This window comes from Cetorhinus maximus, chromosome 3, assembly GCF_964194155.1.
Source record: "Cetorhinus maximus chromosome 3, sCetMax3.hap1.1, whole genome shotgun sequence".
In the NCBI taxonomy this organism is placed as follows: domain Eukaryota; kingdom Metazoa; phylum Chordata; class Chondrichthyes; order Lamniformes; family Cetorhinidae; genus Cetorhinus; species Cetorhinus maximus.
The window spans coordinates 103,941,679-103,962,884 of record NC_135881.1 but is presented as its reverse complement, the minus strand read 5'-3'; the positions used below and the strand labels follow the sequence as shown (position 1 = coordinate 103,962,884).

Below are 21,206 nucleotides of genomic sequence, written 5' to 3'. Positions count from 1 at the left end.
GGGTATGAAGAATGATGTTGAAGTCGTCATCAAGAAGTGTGAGGTATGTTTTGAAGTCAGCACAAAGAACCATTGATTCCACATGAAGTTCCTATCCATTCTTGGCCCAAAATCACATCCGGCCTCTTGCATATCCATGGCAATGACTTCATCGTCATCATTGACTACTTTACCAAGTATTCCATTATTCGACAATTGCACAATATGTCAATCACAATTGTCACGCACACTAAGTGCTATTTTTAGTTTATTTGGTGTACCTAGAGAGATCATTACGGATAACAGTCCGCATTTTATGGGGAAGCCATTCAGGATATGTGTGAGAAATGGGCTCGGAAGCGAATGTGAAATGCACTTCCGACTACGATCAGTCCCTGAACACGATTTCACACTAGCTGGCCAATTAATGGGCAGCCAGTGTGAAACGCATGCTGAGAAAGGCTCAGTGGTGCCGGGGCGGGTCAGGGAACTGCAGACCTGTACAAATTAAATGAGAAGACAAAAATGCGACAAATTGAGTCAAAGCACCTGACAGCAGAACTCAAAAAACCTTTGTTCCCATGCACCCTTTTTTAATAATATTTCACCCTGAACATTTTATCCCGCCCTGGATCGAGGTTGTAGCAAAAACGCTTTGTGATTGGCCCATCCACCAACCGTAAAAGTGGACAGGTCACATAAAATCACTTTTTCGGTTGACTCCATAATGGGCTTAATTGCTGGCTTAATTGTCGGCGGGCGCGCTTCTAACTCCTGCGCATGACCGCCGAGTGAAATATTGTGCAAGAGCGCGATGACATCAGGACACGGGCATGGCATCTTCTCATGCAATTTCATGTGCCGTTGGGTCGGGCATATGCCCGCTCAAATGACATAAAATTCTGGCCATGGAATATCAATCACACTACTACTTCTCCCCGCTACCTGAGACCTAACGGCCTAGCTGGACAAATGATTCACATCGTGAAATCCCTAATTCTCAAATGTAGACAGACCAAGCAAGATCTACACATTGCATGTTATGTCTGAGACTGATACCTTTGAGTGCAACTATTCCATCATCAGCAGAGCTCATGTTCGGCAAACCGATGCGTACCAATCTACCTACTCTTACCCATTTACTCTCTCAGAAACTAGAGAGCAACTTGTAAAACTACAAGAGATGATGACCAATGTGCATGATAAAAATGTACAGAATTACCAAGTTTAGAGTTGGGACAACAAGTTCACATCCAGCATCCCACAGAAGGTATGTGGCAAGCAGCCAAGATGACAAGGATTTGTTCAGAACTCACAAAGTCATTGCACATGAAGGCGCAACAATGAAGTACAACTGAGGACAAATCAGATCCATTTCAGCTCCTCAACCACTGTGCAGTCCTACTGCATTTAGGACAAGATCCAAATGCAATCAGGGTCAATTTACAAGAATGATAATCCCACAGATCACTGTAAGTAATTGAAGAAATCTCCTGACAAGGTTCCCATTACAAGATCCGGGCATACCAGCGGATTATCTCTATGGTTTAGAGACTCATAGATTCATGAGTTTTGTGCATTTATTCTCATGAAGCTATTAATGTATATAACATTTTGGAAAATATTTTTCTTTTAAAATAGAGGTTTAGCCTGTGGGTGTGTCTTAATTGGATTAAAGCCAGCTAGTTTGGGTGCTTTGATGTGTACTAATTTTGATATGTAAGAGGGATAGCGTGTATTTGCATTTTTTGAATTGAACATTCAAGAACTGGGGTGAAAACTAACACCTTTCTAGCAGCTACCAAGCAATATGTTTATATTACTAATAAAATTGGTACTATGAAAGGGGTTTTATTGTTAGAGAGGTTTAGTTCAGAGGTTGTTGATACAATGAGAATTAACATTCAATGGGAATGGTAGGTATAACAAGACAACCATTTTGGGTGTACAGAGCAGAAATAATGTGAGATCAAAAGGCAGCTGCAAGCTTCTGGCTCCGCAGGAACCAAAGTGAAAAGAACCTCATTTTGAATTCGTACGGTGAAAATGCTTTGCCTGGTGTTTGGTTAAGTCCATGGGTTGCTGTTGACTTAATGGAGATTAGTTTGGGAATTTGTTAAAAGTTATGATAGCAGTAATTTGTAGCCATGTGTATATATATTTTAACCTGTATAACTTAATAAAATGTTTCATTTAGTTTAATGTAAAACCTTGAGAACTGGTGGTCTGATTCCTGAATTTGGAGTTGCATCTCAAACATAACACTTAAAATGATAGGTTGTGACAATTGTTTAAAGTTTCCCTCTGGGATTTTTAAATAACTCTGCTTTACCAACTGCATCGGTCATAACACTTATGCAATAGTAACTAAGCATGAACATGTATTGTAAATAGGTATACTTCTTTGTTAGAGGGAAAATACCTTTAAAAAGAATGAGTAATGATGTATTATGCCTTTAAGGGATTGCAGCATGACATCACTAGAAAGAAAGTGTCATGTAATCCAGTTTTAGTTTCACTTTTGCCTTTTTAGCAGAGCACACACACACAGCTCTGCAGCCCTGATGTGTCTTCAGGCTTTATGTTCCCATGTGCCTATGAGTGATTGGTTACTTTATATCATTATAAAAACAAGACAAGATACAGATTACAAACATGCACCTCCTCACCCAACAACCACAGTTTAGTCTGTTACTATTTGTAGGAGCATCAGTGAATCCCCAGTTAATGCTCACCACCTGCATACAATTAAATACAATTAACATATGATGAAAATTATTTTCTTTGAAAGTAAAACTTTTAGTTTATATGTACAACAGAAATTTCAAACAAATTAAATCAAAGATTTTCATATTCTGTACACAGCATAACATTGTAAGGAACTCCTCTGCTAAGACCCCTGACAATTTGTTTGTTCATGTATTTCTTTCGGTCAAACAATCTGACAGCTGATGACTTGCATCCACCCTTTTGAGATAGATTTCCTTTTTCTTCAGCATTTGTTTCAAGCCAGCAAAGTCAATGTGTAACCTTTTCTTAGTGAAACTTTTCATAGTGCCTATATTAGCACACAAGGAGCAGTTATCTACATAACATTCAATGATATACTATCTTCAGTACACCCTTTGTACAGAATCTCACTTAAAATATTTGACAAGTGGAATCCCATATCCATGCCTCCACCAGAACCTTTGATTCAGCAGCAAGAGTACTTTTAACAACCCTTTTTGTTTTTAGCTTCCCAAGCTAAAAGACAGCATTTCCCATTCTCACCCATCAGAAATATTGTGAAACCAGCTGCACTAGAACACTCATCTCCTTGAGATGCTGCAGTGAGATACCTCCCTTTGTATGACACCGATCTTGTCAACAGCTCACCTAACATAATCAACGAACCTTAACACAGGAAAATAGGTCACAGTGCAGGTGGTAGGATCAGAGGGGAGAGGTGGGGGTTTAATGTAGTGGGTGAAAGTGCCAAACAGACCCTCCTCCAGCAGCAAATGCACATTGGAGGAAAATCACCCCTCTTTGTATTTGAAGTACATTTTGTAAGTACTATTTAGTGTTTAAAAGCCATAGTTACTTCTAAAGATCAGATTAGCATATTAATTTGCTCTTAAAATTCATATTTTATTTTGAAGAGTTTATTTTCCTCTGTTAAATTAGACTTTATTTTAAGTATAATATGCTTAAGTAACTACAAAAGAATTTGATTCTTTCTCTATCACATACTGTTAGCTAACATATAGTAACCCTCACTATCTTCAATGCAAAGTACTGAATGTGAATAATCTTTAATTTATGTTGTGCATAAAATAAACAAGTTAACCTGTCTGTACAGGTGTATTGCTCAGTTCTCAATGTACCATCATCAGGAGCTGCTGTATATCTCTATTTTCTCCAGTGGCGGGATGCAAGTTACTTATAGTGATGTTATTCCACTGGCAAAGGTTTAGCCCATTACCTACATGAATTAATTATTCAAGCATAAATTATCCTGCTCAAATATTAGCAAATGTGTGCTTTGCTTGTTTGAATGAATTCCTTTGTCTACTATTTTAATTAAGTTGTTAACCTGTTTATTTTATGCCTAGCATAATGTAAAGACTTAAATTGTCACCATTTACAGAACATTAGGCAGAGTTGATCTAAAAGTTGATTATGAATATAAAACAGCGAAACATCATCTATAATTTGTAGTTGTATGAAGTCTTGACTTACCCAGCATTACATATTTTGGAGAATTATATACATTGTATACAGTAACCAATGAACCTATATTTTTTTCTTTCCCTTTTCATTTAGCTCAAAGTTGCCAATCAAGCGGTAAGTCCTTTATCAGTTTTACCATTATCCTATCTATAGACTTGTGCTTATATGATGTTACCTTGAGTAATAATTAATTCCTCAAATTGGAACTTTGAAACTTTAAGACACTAAGTTACTATGGACACATGTATTGTTTTTGCTTCTACACAGTGCCCTAAACCTAAGCTGTGTACCTGTGAAAAGGGGGAAAGAGGGCAGACTGGAGCTTCCGTAAGTATAGTTAAAATCTTTGCTGCTGAATTTATTATCTTCTGATGCATGATGCCAGATTACACTTAAATCAACTGTTGTTGATTACTATCGAATTGCTGCTGATCAATTCTCCCTTCTGACCAACGCCTAAGGGAGGTGCAAGGAGCCAACGGATACTCCAGTTTCATACTTCATGAAACGAAAATTCAGCTGTTCTTCAACATGTGGAATTACATCAAAAAAAAGTTCCCAAAATGTTGGTGTCAGGACAATTTAGCTGTAGCACCAATCAATAGCTAAACCTTATGTCTAAGTACAGAAAACCAGGGGATTTGCACACTGAGGAGAGAGCAGTTTTCAAAAACGAATAGAGGAACTTGGATAAAATAAAAATGCAGCTACCCTACCATTCTTATATTGAAACAAAGCAGTTATGGTTGGATACCAATGCAGGATAACCCAACAGTGACATCTCTATCTGATTTTGAAATGCGGCATTTTGGGGAGGTTGTCTCATGGCAACTTGGTTTCGATTCAGCTAAGTCCAGAGGAATATGAGATTAGGGTGAAAAGAATCAGGCCTTCTGAAGACTCCACTGCTGTCTGTATCAATATCTTCCGTTATAGGAGAGGAATGTTTGTGAGCATTAACCTAATGTTTTTAGTTTTGCATGGGTCTTCTTTACAAATCATTAGCCATCATCACTGGGATTGCAGTGATTTAAGGGGAAAACCTGCTATGACCTTTTCAGGGGAAACTAGGGATAGGCAATAAACACGGTCTTTCCCACACTCCAGATCAAATAACAAAAGAATCGTATAGGCCATGTCGAGAATAAAGTTCCTTATGCTCTGGTCCAACAATATGTTTCAATTCATCCCCAGTGCTGATGTTAACCCCTTTGAGTACAAAATTCAGCCAAAAAATATAAACTAAAGGAAAAGAATGAAAAGAAATCTGCTTGTTTGATCACTGGTTACATCTCCAGGGAGGATGTATGTGACCTGTTTTATATATCCGCTAATGTGAATTAAGCTCAATGTTAAACAGACATGTACAAAAGAAAGGCAAGGTCACTTAAAGATGTTTTATATTCACTTTAAAGAGACTGCTGAGTTTAGATACAACCTGTTAATTAAAAGGGTGGGGGTGGGGGTGTGGCATCTCCCCACAGAACAGACTTCAGGCTAACAGAATGCACTGGCCAGACAAATAATAGTCCCTACCTGAGATCAGTTCAGTTTGAGGTCTGGTCCAAATTAGCATTGGGGTCCCATTAGAAATCGAGCACCCAGCTGCCTGCTGACTCTGGCCCACCCAAAATATCAGGTGTTGGAGTGGCAGTGTCCACATCTGGTTTTATAGAGCCTGGAGGAACAAACTTGTGCCTCCTGACTCTTCAGAAATAAAGCCTAACTTAACTTTTGAGTTGTCTTCAGCTTGCCCGCCAACAGGCATCAGGGTTCTGTTGACTCTTGGGGTCTCAACTCAGAGGGAGTCAACAAAATGGCAGTGACCACCACCACGACAGCAATGGGGTGGTAAGTTCCTGCACTCTATCATCAAGTCACTTTGCCCCCGTTCTGCAGGGTGGAAAGATTCAGTCCAAAGATTTAATTACAGAAGCTACAATTTGGGTGGCATTTTATGCTCTCCCTTTGGCAAATTTGGAGATGGGGAGGACAATTAATCAGGTAGAATAGTGGCGGGTAGGGACCCTGTCACCTTCCAAACTACACCTTGATTAAGCCCATGGTGGGGAGCTGCGCAAGGGCCTTCCCATCTGCCACCAATTGAGGCCCATAAGTGGGCAATTATTGCCTAATTGAGAGCTTCTTGCTGCTGGTATTAACCACATAGTGGTCGGGCCTTCGCCACGCGGGGAGAATGACATGCAGATCTGTGAGGGGTGCTTGTGGTTTCTGGGTTGGTGGGGGGTTGGGTTCTGTGGTAATCTGAGGTGCAATACACCTTTAAGAGAATGTGAGCAGATTGACCACATGATTGCATTACCCAATTGCTGTGTAGCGCGGGCTACAATGTTAATCAGTAGTTTAGAATAGGGTCTAGTTTGAGAAGCACGCATGTGCTGGTGCTCTGTAACTTGTGTTAATAAACAGCATGTGCTTCATCTTATATTGGTCTCTGCATCTGCAGTATCTTGTTTACCAACTCACTCACCAGTAGATTGGTGTTTAACTGGTTCACTGAGCAAAACGACCCAACAGAAGGAACATAACAACTGGTGATAAGGCAAAACACGACCAGTCGACGACACCAAAGGAAGCTGCAGAAATTCAGCAGAAGTAAATCAGCCGTACCTTACAAGGCAATTGTAAGTACAGCCTTCATCATAGTGATCGAAGTTATCTCGCTCCAGTATGCCACAGTTTGGCCATATCGCACCATTTGATCAGACCGCCGATGACTGGTCACATTATATTGAACGCCTCACGTTCTTCTTTTTGGCCAACAACATATCGGGGGAGGTGAAGAGATGAGCGATCCTCCTATCGGCATGTTGCAGTAAAACATATGGCTTAATTCATAGTCTAACGGCACCCAACACCCCAGATTCCAAGAGCTTTGATGAGTTGATAAGTCTTGTGAAAAGCCACTTTCAGCTGAAACCCTCAGTAACAACGCAATGTTTTAAATTTAATTTGAGGTATCGCATCTCTGGAGAGACAGTCGCTTGCTATGTAGCAGCCTTAAGACAACTAACAGAGCACTGTGAGTTCAAGACTTCGATTAACAACATGTTAAGAGACCGATTAGTATGTGGGATTAATGAAGACGCCATTAGACATTGGAGTTGGCGCTTGCAATGAAAAGCGCAGTCAGGGGTTCAGAAGCAATCAATGGAGCACGAAATGGCGCCGTCTTTCGCATCAGGAGGGAAGCACCGGTTAGAAATGTCGCGAAAGCACAGGGCTCTGCGGCAAGGCGGGAAACAGCCACCATTAACAGATCAGCAAAAAGCAATGGTTTAACAGAGAAAACCCACACTGATAATAGCAGAAATGGAACTAGACAGCCTGCAAGCGAACGACAATTTAAAAGAATCGAGTGTTTCTACTGCCATCGTAATGGGCACATTACGCGATATTGTAAAGACAGATTTAGGCAAAAGTTTAAGCAAAAAGGTAGAAATAATGAAATCAACATAATAGAGGAACCAGAAGAAACAGAGTCAGGTATTTATTCACCACACAACTTAAAAATGGGTAAAACAGAGCCAATCTATGTGACAGTGGAAGTCAATGGGAAACCCATCCGAATGGAGGTGGATACAAGGGCATTCACGACAGTTATAGGGGAACATATGTTCAAATATCTGAAGGGAGGAGACCACTCATTAAATCTGGAAAATTCAGATGCTAAATTAAAGACATATACTGGTGAAGGCATATGAGTAAAAAGTATATGCAAGGTTCCCGTACAGTACGGAAACCAGTCTGTTAATTTACCCCTGATAGCGGTAGCAGGGCAAGGCCCAAGTCTACTTGGTCAGAACTGGCTTAAGGAAATAAAGTTGGAGTGGACTGAGATTTTTCAACTCAGAATGAAAGACCTGCAAGAATTATTATAGAAATATTCTTCTGTAGTCACGGAAGAGCTTGGGAAGATTCAGGGGCTGCAAGCTAAAATCCATGTGGATTCTGGGGCAACCCCTAGATTCTTGAAGATGAGGCCAGTCCCTTCGCATTGCGAGAAAAATTTGATGTCGAATTAGACAGGCTGGCAAGGTTGGACATCTTACAACCTGTACAATTTTCTGAATGGGCAGCGCCCATAGTTCCAGTACTAAAGCCTGACCAGAGTGTGTGAATATGCGAGGACTACAAGTTGACTGTTAACAAAGTAGCCAGACTTGATAGGCATCCTATACCGAAAATTGATGAATTGTACTCCAAGCTGGCTGGGGGAACCGCATAAAAGAAACTCGACATGAGCCACACTTCCCAGCAAGTCGAGCTAGGAAAGGCCTCTTGGGATTTTGTGACCAGCAACACACACGGGGTTATACCAGTCTACCAGGTTACCCGTTGGAGTCTCATCAGCTTGTGCCATTTTCCAACGGACTATGAAAAATTTACTTCCAAGTTTGCCCCACGTTGTGGTTTATCTCGATGATGTCCTAGTAACAGGACTAACTGATGAAGAACACCTGGCTAACCTGGAAGAGGTATTGAAGCATTTCTAACAAGTTGGAGTATGTTTGAAAAGAGAGAAATGTATCTTCCAAGCAAAAGAAGTGGTTTACCTGGGTCATAGGATCGACTCGCAGGGCCTTCACCCAGTGGAAGACAAGGTGAGAGCTATCCTTGAGGCACCAGCCCTGAAAAATGCCATAGAACTCAAGTCCTTCTTGGGAATGATTAACTGTTATGGCAATTTTCTCCCAAATTTGTCAACAGTACTGGCTCCATTATACGGTTTGCTCAAGAAAAACCACAGGTGGACTTGGCAAGCTCCACAACAACAGGCTTTTACGACAGTAAAGCAGTTGCTACATTCATCGGCCCTGTTGGTACATTTAGACCCAAAGAAAGAATTAATTTTGACCTGTGATGCATCCCCTTACGGAGTAGGGGAAGTACTCTCACACCGGATGGTGATTGGCTCCAAACGGCCCATTGGTTACTTCTCAAGAACACTCGGTGTTGCAGAACAAAGATACTCATAAATAGGAGAAGAAGGCTTATCCATGTATTTGGCATTAAGAAATTCCACCAGTATATCCATGGTCACCACTTCACCATTGTATCTGATCACAAGCCACTACTAGGCTTGTTTGGGGAAGATAAGGCAATACCCACAATTGCTTCTGCAGGCATCCAAAGGTGGGCACTGATTCCAGCTGCTTATGAATATACTTTTATCCACGGCCGGGAAGCCAGATTGCCAATGCCGACGCACTGAGTCAATTACCTCTAAAAGACAGCAATGTGAACATCCCAATTCCTCAAGAACCTGTCTTGTTGTTAAACTTTCTGGATTCATCACCAGTACATGCCAAACAAATAAGAGAGTGGACAGACCGCGATCCAATTTTGTCTCATGTAAGGGAACAAGTCTTACAGGGATGGTCTAACGAGCCAAAGCCTGATGAAATGAAGCCCTATCTTATTAGGAGAGACAAGCTCACTTGCCAGGATAGCACTTTGCTGTGGGGAGCGAGAATCATTGCGCCCCCGAGAAGAAGAAAGCCATTATTGACCGAATTGCATGGTGCTCACCCTGGCATCTCTAGAACGAATATGTCGGCGCGCAACTATTTATGGTGGACAGGGATGGATACAGAAATTGAAAATTTAGTCAAGAGCTGCATACAGTGCCAACAGGTACAGAAATTGTCCCCTTCTGCTCCATTGCATCCCTGGGAATGGCCAGGAAGGCCCTGGGTCCGTCTTCACATTGACTACGTGGGGTTCCTCTTGATTATAGACACTGACTCGAAGTGGATGGATGTATACGAGGTGCGATCAACCACACCTGCTGCCACCATAGACAGATTGCATCAGAGTTTTGCAAGACACAGGTTACCAGAGATAATAGTGTCTGATAATGGAACAGCATTCACTAGCGAGGAATTCCAAAGATTTACAAATCTCAACGGCATCACACATGTTAAGACCTCACCATACCACCCTGCATCCAATGGGTTGGCCGAGAGGGCAGTCCAGACCTTAAAGTCCGGAATGAAAAACTGGATGGAGACTCTATTGCAACTAGATTATCACATTTCCTACCCAGCTATAGGACTACCCCACACATGACTACTGGTATTGCCCCCCGCAGAGTTATTGATGAAGAGACGGGCCATGTTTGAGTTTCAAAAGGCCGAATTTAGGGGGGAGGGTAGAGGGAAGTCAGGAGGCACAGAAAAATGGACACGATTACCACAGTCATGAAAGAAACTTCACTGTTGGAGACACAATTTTTGCAAAGAACTTTGGAGATGGGCCCATATGGCTATCAGGTGAATTTAGTGCAGTGATGAGACCCCTTTCCCATCACATATCAGTCAAAGTTTGGATAATTAGGGACACATAGATCATCTCAGGAAAAGGGAAACAGATCTACAAGAAAGGATGCGCCAAACATTCCCGTTGGAGTCTACACCACATATGGAAGGAACTCCACTTGGTTTGGAAGTGCCTGTAGGATCCGTTGAGCCCTAGATCCTCGAAGGAACAAGCTTGCAGGTTCCTACAGGAGAGCCTAGTGGACAGATGGCTCCTGGGAGGGAGGCCTTGGATAAACCTTCCAAAGTCGTAAAACTACGACATTTGACATGTTTGAAGAAGCCTCCAAAGAAATGAATTTGTAAATCGTTAATATATGTAAATAGTGATATATTGTAAAGATTGTAAATTGTACTTTTGAGTAAAGAGGGAGGCATGTAGTAATCTGAGGTGCAAAACGCCTATAAGAGAGTGTGAGCAGGTTGATTGCATTACTCAATTGCTGTGTAGCGCGGGCTACAATGTTAATCAGTCGTTCAGAATAGGGTCTGGTTTGAGAAGCACACATATGTTGGTGCTCTGTTACTTATGTTAATAAACAGCATGTGTTTCATCTTACCTTGGTCTCTGCGTCTGCAATATATTGTTTACCAACTCAGTCACCAGTAGATAGGCGTGCAACTGGTTTGCTGAGCAAATGACCCGACAGCCGGAACATAATAGGTTCCCTTGTTCAAAGGATCGAGGGACCCAGCATTGGGAAGGTGTGGGGGGAACTGCTGAGAGCCACACCCCTGCCCTTGCTGCTGACCCCCTTTCACCCTCTTCCCTGGTGACCCTCACCCCATCAAACACCTCCCCCATCACTTAGCTCTGGCCTGGGTCACTTAATGATCCTGGGCCTTCAGTGGGTGTATTTTGCGCATCGGCCACTGCCTCCCTGGTGGTTCTGCTGAACAAAAAAGCTGTCGGCCTCCAACTGGCCAGCAGCTCTTGGTGGGTGGGACTTTCCGCCCCCAGGGTCTAAATCCTGTAAAAGGCCAGCTTGTGACCTCTCAACCGGGTGTAGTGCCAAAATTTGAGGTGCCGGAGCTCAAAGAAAATGTGTTGGCCGTATCATTTCTAAATCTACTATAATGATGTTTTCTTATGTATTAATCATTTGTGTCCCCAAAAGTCAGTAATAACTATGTTTTTAAGTGAAAAATATTAGTGCCCCCACTGCCACCAACTTCTTTCCCACCCCTCCATCCAACAACCACCCCCACCCTCCCAAACTCCCCACCCATCCCCCTCCCCCCAACCTCCCCTCCATCCGAACCCCCTCCAACTTCCGCCAGTCGCCTCCCCCAACCTCCCTAATAACCCCCCATTCTACTCCCCCAACATCCCCTCCCCACCCCCAACCTCTCCCACCCTACTCCCCAACCCCACACCTTCTCTTCACCCCTGTCCCCACCGCCAACCCCCTCCTCCACCCCCCAACACCCTTGCCCCACTCCCCAACCCCAAACCTTCCCAGCAGTAGTGCAGCAACGAGTAAAATTGAGATTGAATTTTACATCCAGCTTGAAAGGGAGAAGAGTGGATCTAAGACTAGTTTTTTAAACTTAAATAAGGACAACTATGTGGGCATGGGAGCTGAGCTAGCTGAAGTGAACTGTGATACTAGGCTAGGGGATAGATCAATAAAGAAGCAGTGGCAGACATTTAGGAGGATATTTCAGAATACTCAAAATAAGTATATTCCTACTATGACAAAAAATTCTAAGGGAAGGACCTACCATCCATGATTAATTAAAGTAGTTAAGGAAAGCATCAAATGTAAGGAAAAAGCATTGAACTGCGCAAAGATGAGTGGCAGGTCAGGTGATTTGTCAGAATATAAAGAAACAGCAGAAAATGACTATAAGGTTAATCAGGAGAAAGAAATTAAAGCGTGAGAGGAAGCTAGCTAGAAATGTAAAAACAGGCAGCAAGAGTTTCTACAGGAAAAGAGTAAGTAAAGTAAGTGTTGGTCCTCTAGAGAGTGACAGTGGGGAGTTAATAGTAGATAATAAGGAAATGGTAGATGAAATGAACAAATATTTTGCTTTTGTCTTCATTATAGAGGATACAAAAAACATTTCAGTAAGAGCTGTAAATCAGGAGGTGGAAGGGAGAGGGAAATTTGGTGAAATTATAATCACTCGGGAAGCAGTACTGAGTAAACTGATGGAGCTGTGGGCTGACAAGTCTCCAGGTCCTGTTGTTGGGAAGGTGTTAGAATTGATCATTAAGGAGGTCATAGCTCAAGGTAATTGGAAAGAGTCAGCATGGTTTTGTGGAAGGGAAATCATGTTTAATCAATTTATTGGAGCTCTCTGAATGAGTAACATGCTGTGGATAAAGAGGAGTCTGTAATCATGCTGCACATGGATTTCCAGAAGGCATTTGATAAGGTGCCACAAGAAAGGTTATTGCAGAAAATGAAAGCTCTTGGGGTAGGGGGTAACATATTAGCATGGGTGGAAGATTGGTTGGCTGGCAGAAAACAGAGTATGCATAAATGAGTCTTTTTCTGGTTAGCAGGATGTGACGAGTGGAGTCCTGCAGGCATCTGTGCTGGGGCCTCAACTTTTTACAATTTATATCAATGACATCAATATAGATGAGGGGAGTGAAGGCACGGTAGCTAAATTTACAGATGACACGAAGGTCGATAGGAAAGTATGTTGTGAAGAGGACATAAGGAGGTTGCAGACCGATAGAGATAGGTTGAGTGGGTGGACAAAAATCTGGCGGATGGAGTATAATGAAGCAAAATGTGAAGTTGTTCGCTTTGGCAGGAAGAATAAAAAAGCAGAGTAATACTTAAGCAGGTAATGGCTGCCGAAATCCGAGGTGCAGAGGAATCTAGATGTTCTAGTGCATGAGTCACAAAAAGTTAGTACACAGGTACAGCAAGTAATTAAGGTGGCTAAAGAATGCTATCCTTTATTACGAGAGGAATTGAACATAGAAGTAAGGATGTTATGCTTCAGTTATACAGGGCATTGGTGAGATTACATCACAAATATTTTGTGCAGTTTGCAGTTTGATCTCCTTATTTGAAGAAGGATATAAATGCATTGGAGTTCAGAGGAAGTTTTCTAGATTAATACCTGGAATGAGTGGGTTGTCTTATGAGGAAAGGTTAGACAGACTGGGCTTGTTTCCACTGGAGTTTAGAAGAGTGAGGGGTGACTTGATTGAAATATACAAGATCCTGAACAGTCTTGACAAGATTGATATGGAAAGAATTTTTCCTCTGGTGGGTGAGTCCAGAACTAGGTGGCACTGTTTTAAAATTAGGGGTCGCCCTTTTAGGACAGAGGTGAGGAGAATTTTTTTCTCTCAGAATGTTGTGCGACTTTGGAACTCTCTGCCTCTGATGGCGGTGGAGGTAAGGTCATTGAATATTTTTAAAGCAGAGGTAGATAGATTCCTGTTAGGCAAGAGAATCAAAGGTTATCAGGGGTAGATGGGATCATGGAATTCAAAACACAAACAGATCAGCCATGATCTTATCGAATGGTGGAGCAGGCTCGAGGGGCCGAGTTGCCTACTTCTGTTCCTATTTCGTATGTTCATATGACCTAACAGACCGGCTTCAAAAAATCGGAACTCTCAGCCTGAGACTTCCAATTTTCTTTTAAGCCAGTCTGCCAGGTCCTAAGCAAAAACAAAAATACCTGGAAAAACTCAGCAGGTCTGGCAGCATCTGTGGAGAGGAGCACAGTTAACATTTCGAGTCCTCATGACTCTTCAACAGGTCCTAAGCTCTGACTGCTCTGTGTGGATGATGAGAACTCTGTTTAAAACAGGCTTGTCCAGCCTTTTCACTGGGCAGGGCCACACTTCCATTTTTTTCTCCCTCAAGGGGCTGATGAGCAAATTTTGGAAAGGTAAGGTTCGGCACAACTTTCAACTGAATTTCAAAAAAAAGTTGAGGCATTAAGAAAAGAAACAATTGCTGAGCATAAATAAAACAGCCATAGCAATAATTTAAATTAAAAAAAGAGTAATTAATAAAAATGACCAGAGTGTGAGAGGTTCAAAGTGTGTGTACCAGGCTTGCTCTCAGTCTCGGGGTGCTCACTCACTCACCCTCACCCACTGTGAGTGGGTGTGTGTCTGTGTTGGGGTGTGGTGGTGAGGGTAAGTGAGAAACCTGAGACTGAGAGTAAGGCAGACATACAATCACAGTCTCACTCTCTCTCACTCCCACACACACATGGTCAATCACTCTCTCACTCACATACACACTCACTTTCTCACACACATGCACACACACAGTCTCTCATTCGCACGCAGACACGCACACACACACACTCTCACTAGCGTGCAAATACACACACACTCTCACTCACGTGTGCAAACACACACACATGCACTCAATCTCCCACACACGGCAGTCAGCCTCTTCCCCTTCCCTCACTACCCCTCGACCTGGGCCTCCGCAACGTCTCACTTCCATGTCTTGCAGCCACAGTGTCCCAACACTCCGCTCCCCGGCACTCCACTCCCCGGGCCCTGTTTGGAGGTGCCGGAGTGCCACTCTGGTGCACACTGGCAGCACTACACCCTGCTCTCAACTGCCTGATTGGCTAGTATTAGAGCGGTCTTTCCCAGGAGTAGGCAGTATGGGTCTCTTGTCAGCACTCCAGCTGGCAGCCAAGACCTCTGTCACCTCCACAAAATTTCCCCTATTGTGATTTCCCTCACAAAATTCAGCATGGAGTGTGAATGAATCTCATCAATGCAAATCCTTACCTTTATTTTTCTGCTTGTATTTTCTAAAATTACGGAATCACAGAATTGTTACAGCGCAGAAGGAGGCCACTTGGTCCTTTGTGTCTGCACTGGCTCTCCGAATGGGCAATTTGCCTACTGCCATTCTCCTGCTTTTTCCGTGATCCTACACATTCTTCCTTTGCTGATAACAGTCTAATTCCCTTTTGAATGCTTCAATTGAAGCTGCCTCCACCACATTCTCAGGCAGTGCATTCCAGACCTTAAACGTTTTTTCTCATATCTCTTTTTCTTCCTTTGTCAATTATTTTTAATCTGTGCCCTCCTGTTCTCGACTCTTTCATGGGTGGAAACAGTTTCTCCCTATCTACTCTGTTCAGACCCTTCATGATTTTGAACACCTTGATCAAATCATCCCTCAGCCTTCTTTTCTCCAAGATAAACAGTCCCAACTTCTCTAATCTATCTTCATAGCTGAAGTTCCAGGAGCCATTCTTGTGAATCTTTTCTGCACTCTCTCCAATACCTTCACATCTTTCCTGAAGTGCGGTGCCTGGAATTGGACACAATATTACAGCTGAGGCTGTATTAGTGTCTTGTACAAATTCAACATAACCTCCTTACTCTTGTACTCTGTGCCCTACTTATAAAGCCTAGGATGCTGTCTGCTTTATTAACCGTGATCTCAATCTGTCCTGCCAATTTCAATGACTTATGCACATATATACTCAGGTCCCTCTGCTCCTGCACACCCTTTAGAATTGTGACCTTTACTTTATGTTGTCGCTCCATATTCTTCCTACTAAAATGAATCGCTTCACATTTCTCTGCACTGAACTCCCACCAACTTGTCCATGTCCTTTTGAAGTTCTACACTACCTACCTCACAGTTCACAATGTTTCCAAGTTCTGTAGCATCTGCAAACTTTGAAATTGTGCCCAATTGTACACCAAGGTCTAGGTCATTAACATATATCAGGAAAAGCAAGGGTCCCAACACTGACCCCTGAGGAACTCCATACAAACCTTCCTCCAGCCCAAGAGACATCCATTAACCATTACTCTCTGTTTCCTGTCACTCAGCCAATTTTGGATCCATGTTGTTACTGTCCCTTTTATTCTATGAGCTATGGCTTTACTTACTAGTCTGTTGTGTGGCACTGTATCAAATGCCTTTGGAAGTTCATGTACACCACATCAACAGCATTGCTCTCACCAACCCTTTCTGTTACCTCTTCAAAAAACTCTTATCAAGTGAATTAAACACAATTTTCCCTTAAGAAATCCATGCTGGCTTTCCTTAATTAACCTGCATTTATCCATGTGGCTATTAATTTTGTCCCAAATTATTGTTTCTAAAAGTTTCCCCATCACTGAAGTTAAACTGACTAGCCTATCTTTACACCCTTTTTTGATCAAGGTTGTAACATTTGCAATCCTTCGACCAGTCCTCTTGCACACCCCTAAGAATAAAGAAGACTGGAAAATTATGGCTAGTACCTCTGCAATTTCTACCCTTACTTCCCTCAGTAACCTTGGATGCATCTCATCCAGTCCTGGTGCGTTATTAACTTTAAGTACAGGCAGTCTATCCAATATATCTTCCTTATCAGTTTTAAAATGTTCTAGCGTCTGAATCACCTCCTCTTTTGCTATGGCCTGGGATGCTCTTCTTCCTTAGTAAACACAGATGCAGAGTATTCATTTAATATCTCAGCCATGCTCCTGCCTCAATCTGTAAATCCCCCTTTTGATCCCTAATTGGCCCTACTCTGCCTTTTACCACCCTTTTACAATTTACCTCCTTTGGAGGTCCCCAGCATCACAGATACCAGTCTTCAGCCAATTTGATTCAATCCACATGATATCAAGAAATGGCTCAAGGCACTGGATACTGTAAAGGCTATGGGCCCTGGCAATATTTCATGAATAGTACTGAAGGCTTCTGCTCCAGAACTTGCCACACACCTAGACAAGCTGTTCCAATACAGCTACAACACTGGAATCTACCCAGCAATGTGGAAAATTGCCCAGGTATCTCCACACAAAAAGCAAGACAAATCCAACCTGGCCAATTACCAGTCTGCACTCGATCATCAGTAAAGTGATGGAAAGGGTCATCAACAGTGCGAGCAAGCAACACTTGCTTAGAAATAACTTGCTCGCTGATCCTCAGTTTGGATTCCACCAGGATCACTCAGCTTCTAACCTCATTACAGCCTTGGTTCAAACGTGGACAGAAGAACTGAACTCCAGAGGTGAGGTGAGAGTGACTGCCCTTGACATCAAGGCAGCATTAGGCTCAGTGTGACATCAAGGAGCACTAGCAGACTGGAGTGGATGGGAATCAGGGGGAAAACTCTCCACTGGTTGGAGCCATACCTAGTACTAAGGAAGATGGCTGTGGTTATTGGAAGTCAGTCATCTCAGCTCCAGGCTATTACTGCAGGAGTTCCTCAGGGTAGTGTCCTGGGCCTAATCATCTTCAGCTACTTCATCAATGACCTTCCTTCCATCATAAGGTCAGAAGTGGGGATGTTCGCTGATGATTGCACAATGTTCATCATCATTCGCGACTCCTCAGATACTGAAGCAGTTCATGTCCAAATGCAGCAAGACCTGGACATATCCAGGCTTGGGCTTACAAGTGGCAAATAACATTCAAGCCACTCAAGCCCCAGGCAATGACCATCTCCAACAAGAGAGAATCTTACCTTCATCCCCTTTTACATTTAATGGCATTACCATTGCTGAATCCCCCACGATCAACATTCTGGGGATTACCATTGGCCAGAATATGAACTGGACTAGCCATAAAGATACTGTGGCTACAAGAGCAAGTCAGAGGCTAGGAATCCTGCGGCAAGTAACTCACCTCCTGACTCCCCAAAGCCTGTCCGCCATCTACAAGGCACAAGTTAGGAGTGTGATGAAATACTCTCCACTTGCCTGGATGAGTGCAGCTCCAAAAATACTCAAGAAGCTCAACACCATCCAGGACAAAGCAGTCCGCTTGATTGGCACCCCACCCACAAACATTCACTCCCTCCACCACCAATGCACAGTGGCAGCAGTGTGTACCATCTACAAGGTGCACTGCAGAAACTCACCAAGGCTCCTTAGCCAGCGCCTTTCAAACCCATGGTTGCTACCGTCTAGGACTAGTGCAGCAGACAGATAGGAACACCACCACCTGAACATTACCCTCCAAGCCACTCACCATCCTGACTTGAAAATATATCACCGTTCCTTCACTGTTGCTGGGTCAAAATCCTGGAACTCCCTCCCTAACAGCACTGTGGGTGTACATACACCACATGGACCACAGTGGTTCAAGAAGGCAGCTCATCACTACCTTCTCAAGGGCAATTAAGGATGGGCAATATATGCTGGCCTAGCCAGCAATGCCCACACCCCATGAATGAATAAAAAAAAAATGCCTATAGAATTTGGAATTCTCTTTTATGTTAGCTGCCAATCTCTTTTCATTCTCGCTCATTGCTTCTCTTATTTGCTTTCTCATCTCCCATCTGAATCTTCTATATTCAGACTGGTTCTCAATTGCATTTTCTACCTGATATCTGTCATAAGCACATTTTTTCTTCTTCATCTTAATTTCTGTCTCTTTTGTCATCCAGGGAGCTCTGGATTTGCTTGCCCTACCTTTCGCTTCTGAAGAAATAGACCTTGACTGTACCCAAACTATCTTTTCTTTGAAGGTAGCCCAGTGTTTAGCTATCACTTTTCCTGCCAACCTTTCGCTCTAATTTATTCAGCTCAGATACATTCTTGCCCCATTGAAGTTGGCTTTCCCTAATCAATTATTCTTACTCTGGATTGTTCTTTGTCCTTTTCCATAGTCAGCCTAAACCTTATGTTACAATGATCACTGTCTCCTAAATGTTCTCCTACTGACACTTCATCTACTTGGCTCACCTCATTCCCAAGAAGGGGCTCGAATAGTGCTTCCTTTCTTGTTGAACCGGAAACATGCTGCTATAGAAAATTTTCCTGAACACACTCTAGGAACTTTTGCCCCTCTCTGCCCTTCATACTACCACTATTCATATCTATTTTTGAATAGTTAAAGCCCCCCATTATAAATACTGTATAATCTTTGCACCTCCCTGTTCAGCACCATTCACGGTTCCTGCAAATTTGTCCCCAGTAGTTGGTGGCCTATAGCTTACACCTACACCTATTTGTTTCTTATCTCTAGTTAAATAGATTCGGTCCTTGACCCCTCTGGGACATCCTCTTTCCCCAGCACTTATTTGAGGGTAAGACTCCCCATATTTTTTTCTTACTTTCTACACTCCTCCAGTTATGCACTAACACCAGCTGTGAGGGTGAACCAGAGACTTGCTTCCAGAATATCATTTATAACACTCTTCTTTTAGGGAACTTTGAGAAGTGATGGAAGGATTAACAGGCTGATAGCCAGGACACAACATGAATGCTCCTTGTATGGCTGATAGAATGACTAGTCCTAAATGGTGGGAGAGTTTTAGGAGCTCTCATAACACAACTGACTAGGTAGGGAAAAGGATGTGGGTTACCTGTTGGATGTCAATCCAGAATACAGAGAAATGGAATGCTGGCCTCAATGCCACTGTTAGATACGGCACTGTTTGGAATAGCACAGAGGAAAAGTTTGGTCATTTGGGACACTCCAATGCTGTCACATTCCAGTGTGATCTGAAATTTATCACATTGTGATAACATCACAACTAGAAATATTCCAGTTCCATAAAATAGAATTGAAACGTTAACTCTATTTCTCGCTCCACAGATGCTGCCAGACTTGCTAAGATTTTCCAGCACTTCCTGTTTTTATATTAGAGATATTTCTCCTCTTTATCTTCCAAATTCTGCTGTATTCGTGGAGTAGTTTCACACTTGCATCCGTTGTAGGAAGAAAGACTTGCATTTTTATAGCACCTTTCACAACCACTAGACATCTCAAAGTGCTTTACAGGCAATGGAGTACTTTTGAAGAGTTGTTGCCATGTAGGAAACATGACAACCAATTTTGGCACAGCAAGCTCCTACAAACCGCAATGTGGTATTGACCAAGCAATCTGTTTTTGTGAAGCTGGTTGAGGAATAAATTTTGGCCAGGACACAGGGATTAATTCCCTGCCCTTCTTCAAAATATTGCCATGGGATCTTTTGCGCCACCTGAAATGGCTGATGGGGCCTCAGTTTGGCATCCCAACCAAAAGACACTCCTCCAACAGTGCAACACCCCCTCAGTACTGCACTAGAGCATTGATTGTTGAGCTCTGGGACTTGAACCCATAAGATTCAGAGGCAAGAGTGCTACCAACTGTGCCACAGCAGACACCTTAGCTGTATGGAACTGAAAGAGCAAGAAAATTGTTTATTTGCATTGTAGCTGACACTAAAGGGTCAATTTTAACCTGGAATGGGTTTCAAATCGGCCAGGTGAGAAAAAAATCACACTCACTGGCTTAAATTTCAGGACCAGGTATTTTAACTTGTGAGCCTTATTTGAAAGTTGCCAGTCCAAATGGTTCCAAAATTAACTGATCCAGGTAGGATTAGGGCAGGGAGCAGCTGCCAGCAGGGAAGGCTGTAGCTTACGGGGCCCAGAGGAGCACTCTTTGACTTTCTCAACAGCTGCTGATCTGCTTCAGCCTGTTGGGAAAACCACAGTGGTTTCTCTGCTTATGTCTGAATTAACATGCTTTCAGATTCCTATTTAAATAATAGGACCCAAATTGCATAAGTCCATAAGGCTCTGTCTGCTTTAGGCTCTTGCCTCATCCATCTGGAGAACCCAAAGACAATGGGAAATGGCCAAGTTCCAAGCGGGCATATACATGTCATGGGTGGGTAGGGTTAAAATCAACCCCAAAATTTCAAAGTATTTTTTGTTTCTTCAATGGCATAATGATATTTCTATTATGCACTGATTAGAAATCATTATGTTC

The 21,206-nt window shown here is 42.7% G+C and overlaps 1 protein-coding gene across 1 annotated transcript in view; it reads left to right on the top strand.

Moving 5' to 3' along the window:
• The window catches only part of LOC144678832 (uncharacterized), a 330,763-nt gene that overhangs the window by 20,402 nt on the left and 289,155 nt on the right, over window positions 1-21,206 (top strand). Inside the window, exons 4-5 of the mRNA XM_078538787.1 lie at window positions 4,288-4,308; window positions 4,462-4,521. Coding sequence (XP_078394913.1) covers window positions 4,288-4,308; window positions 4,462-4,521 — 81 coding nt within the window. The remainder of the gene's footprint in view (window positions 1-4,287; window positions 4,309-4,461; window positions 4,522-21,206) is intronic.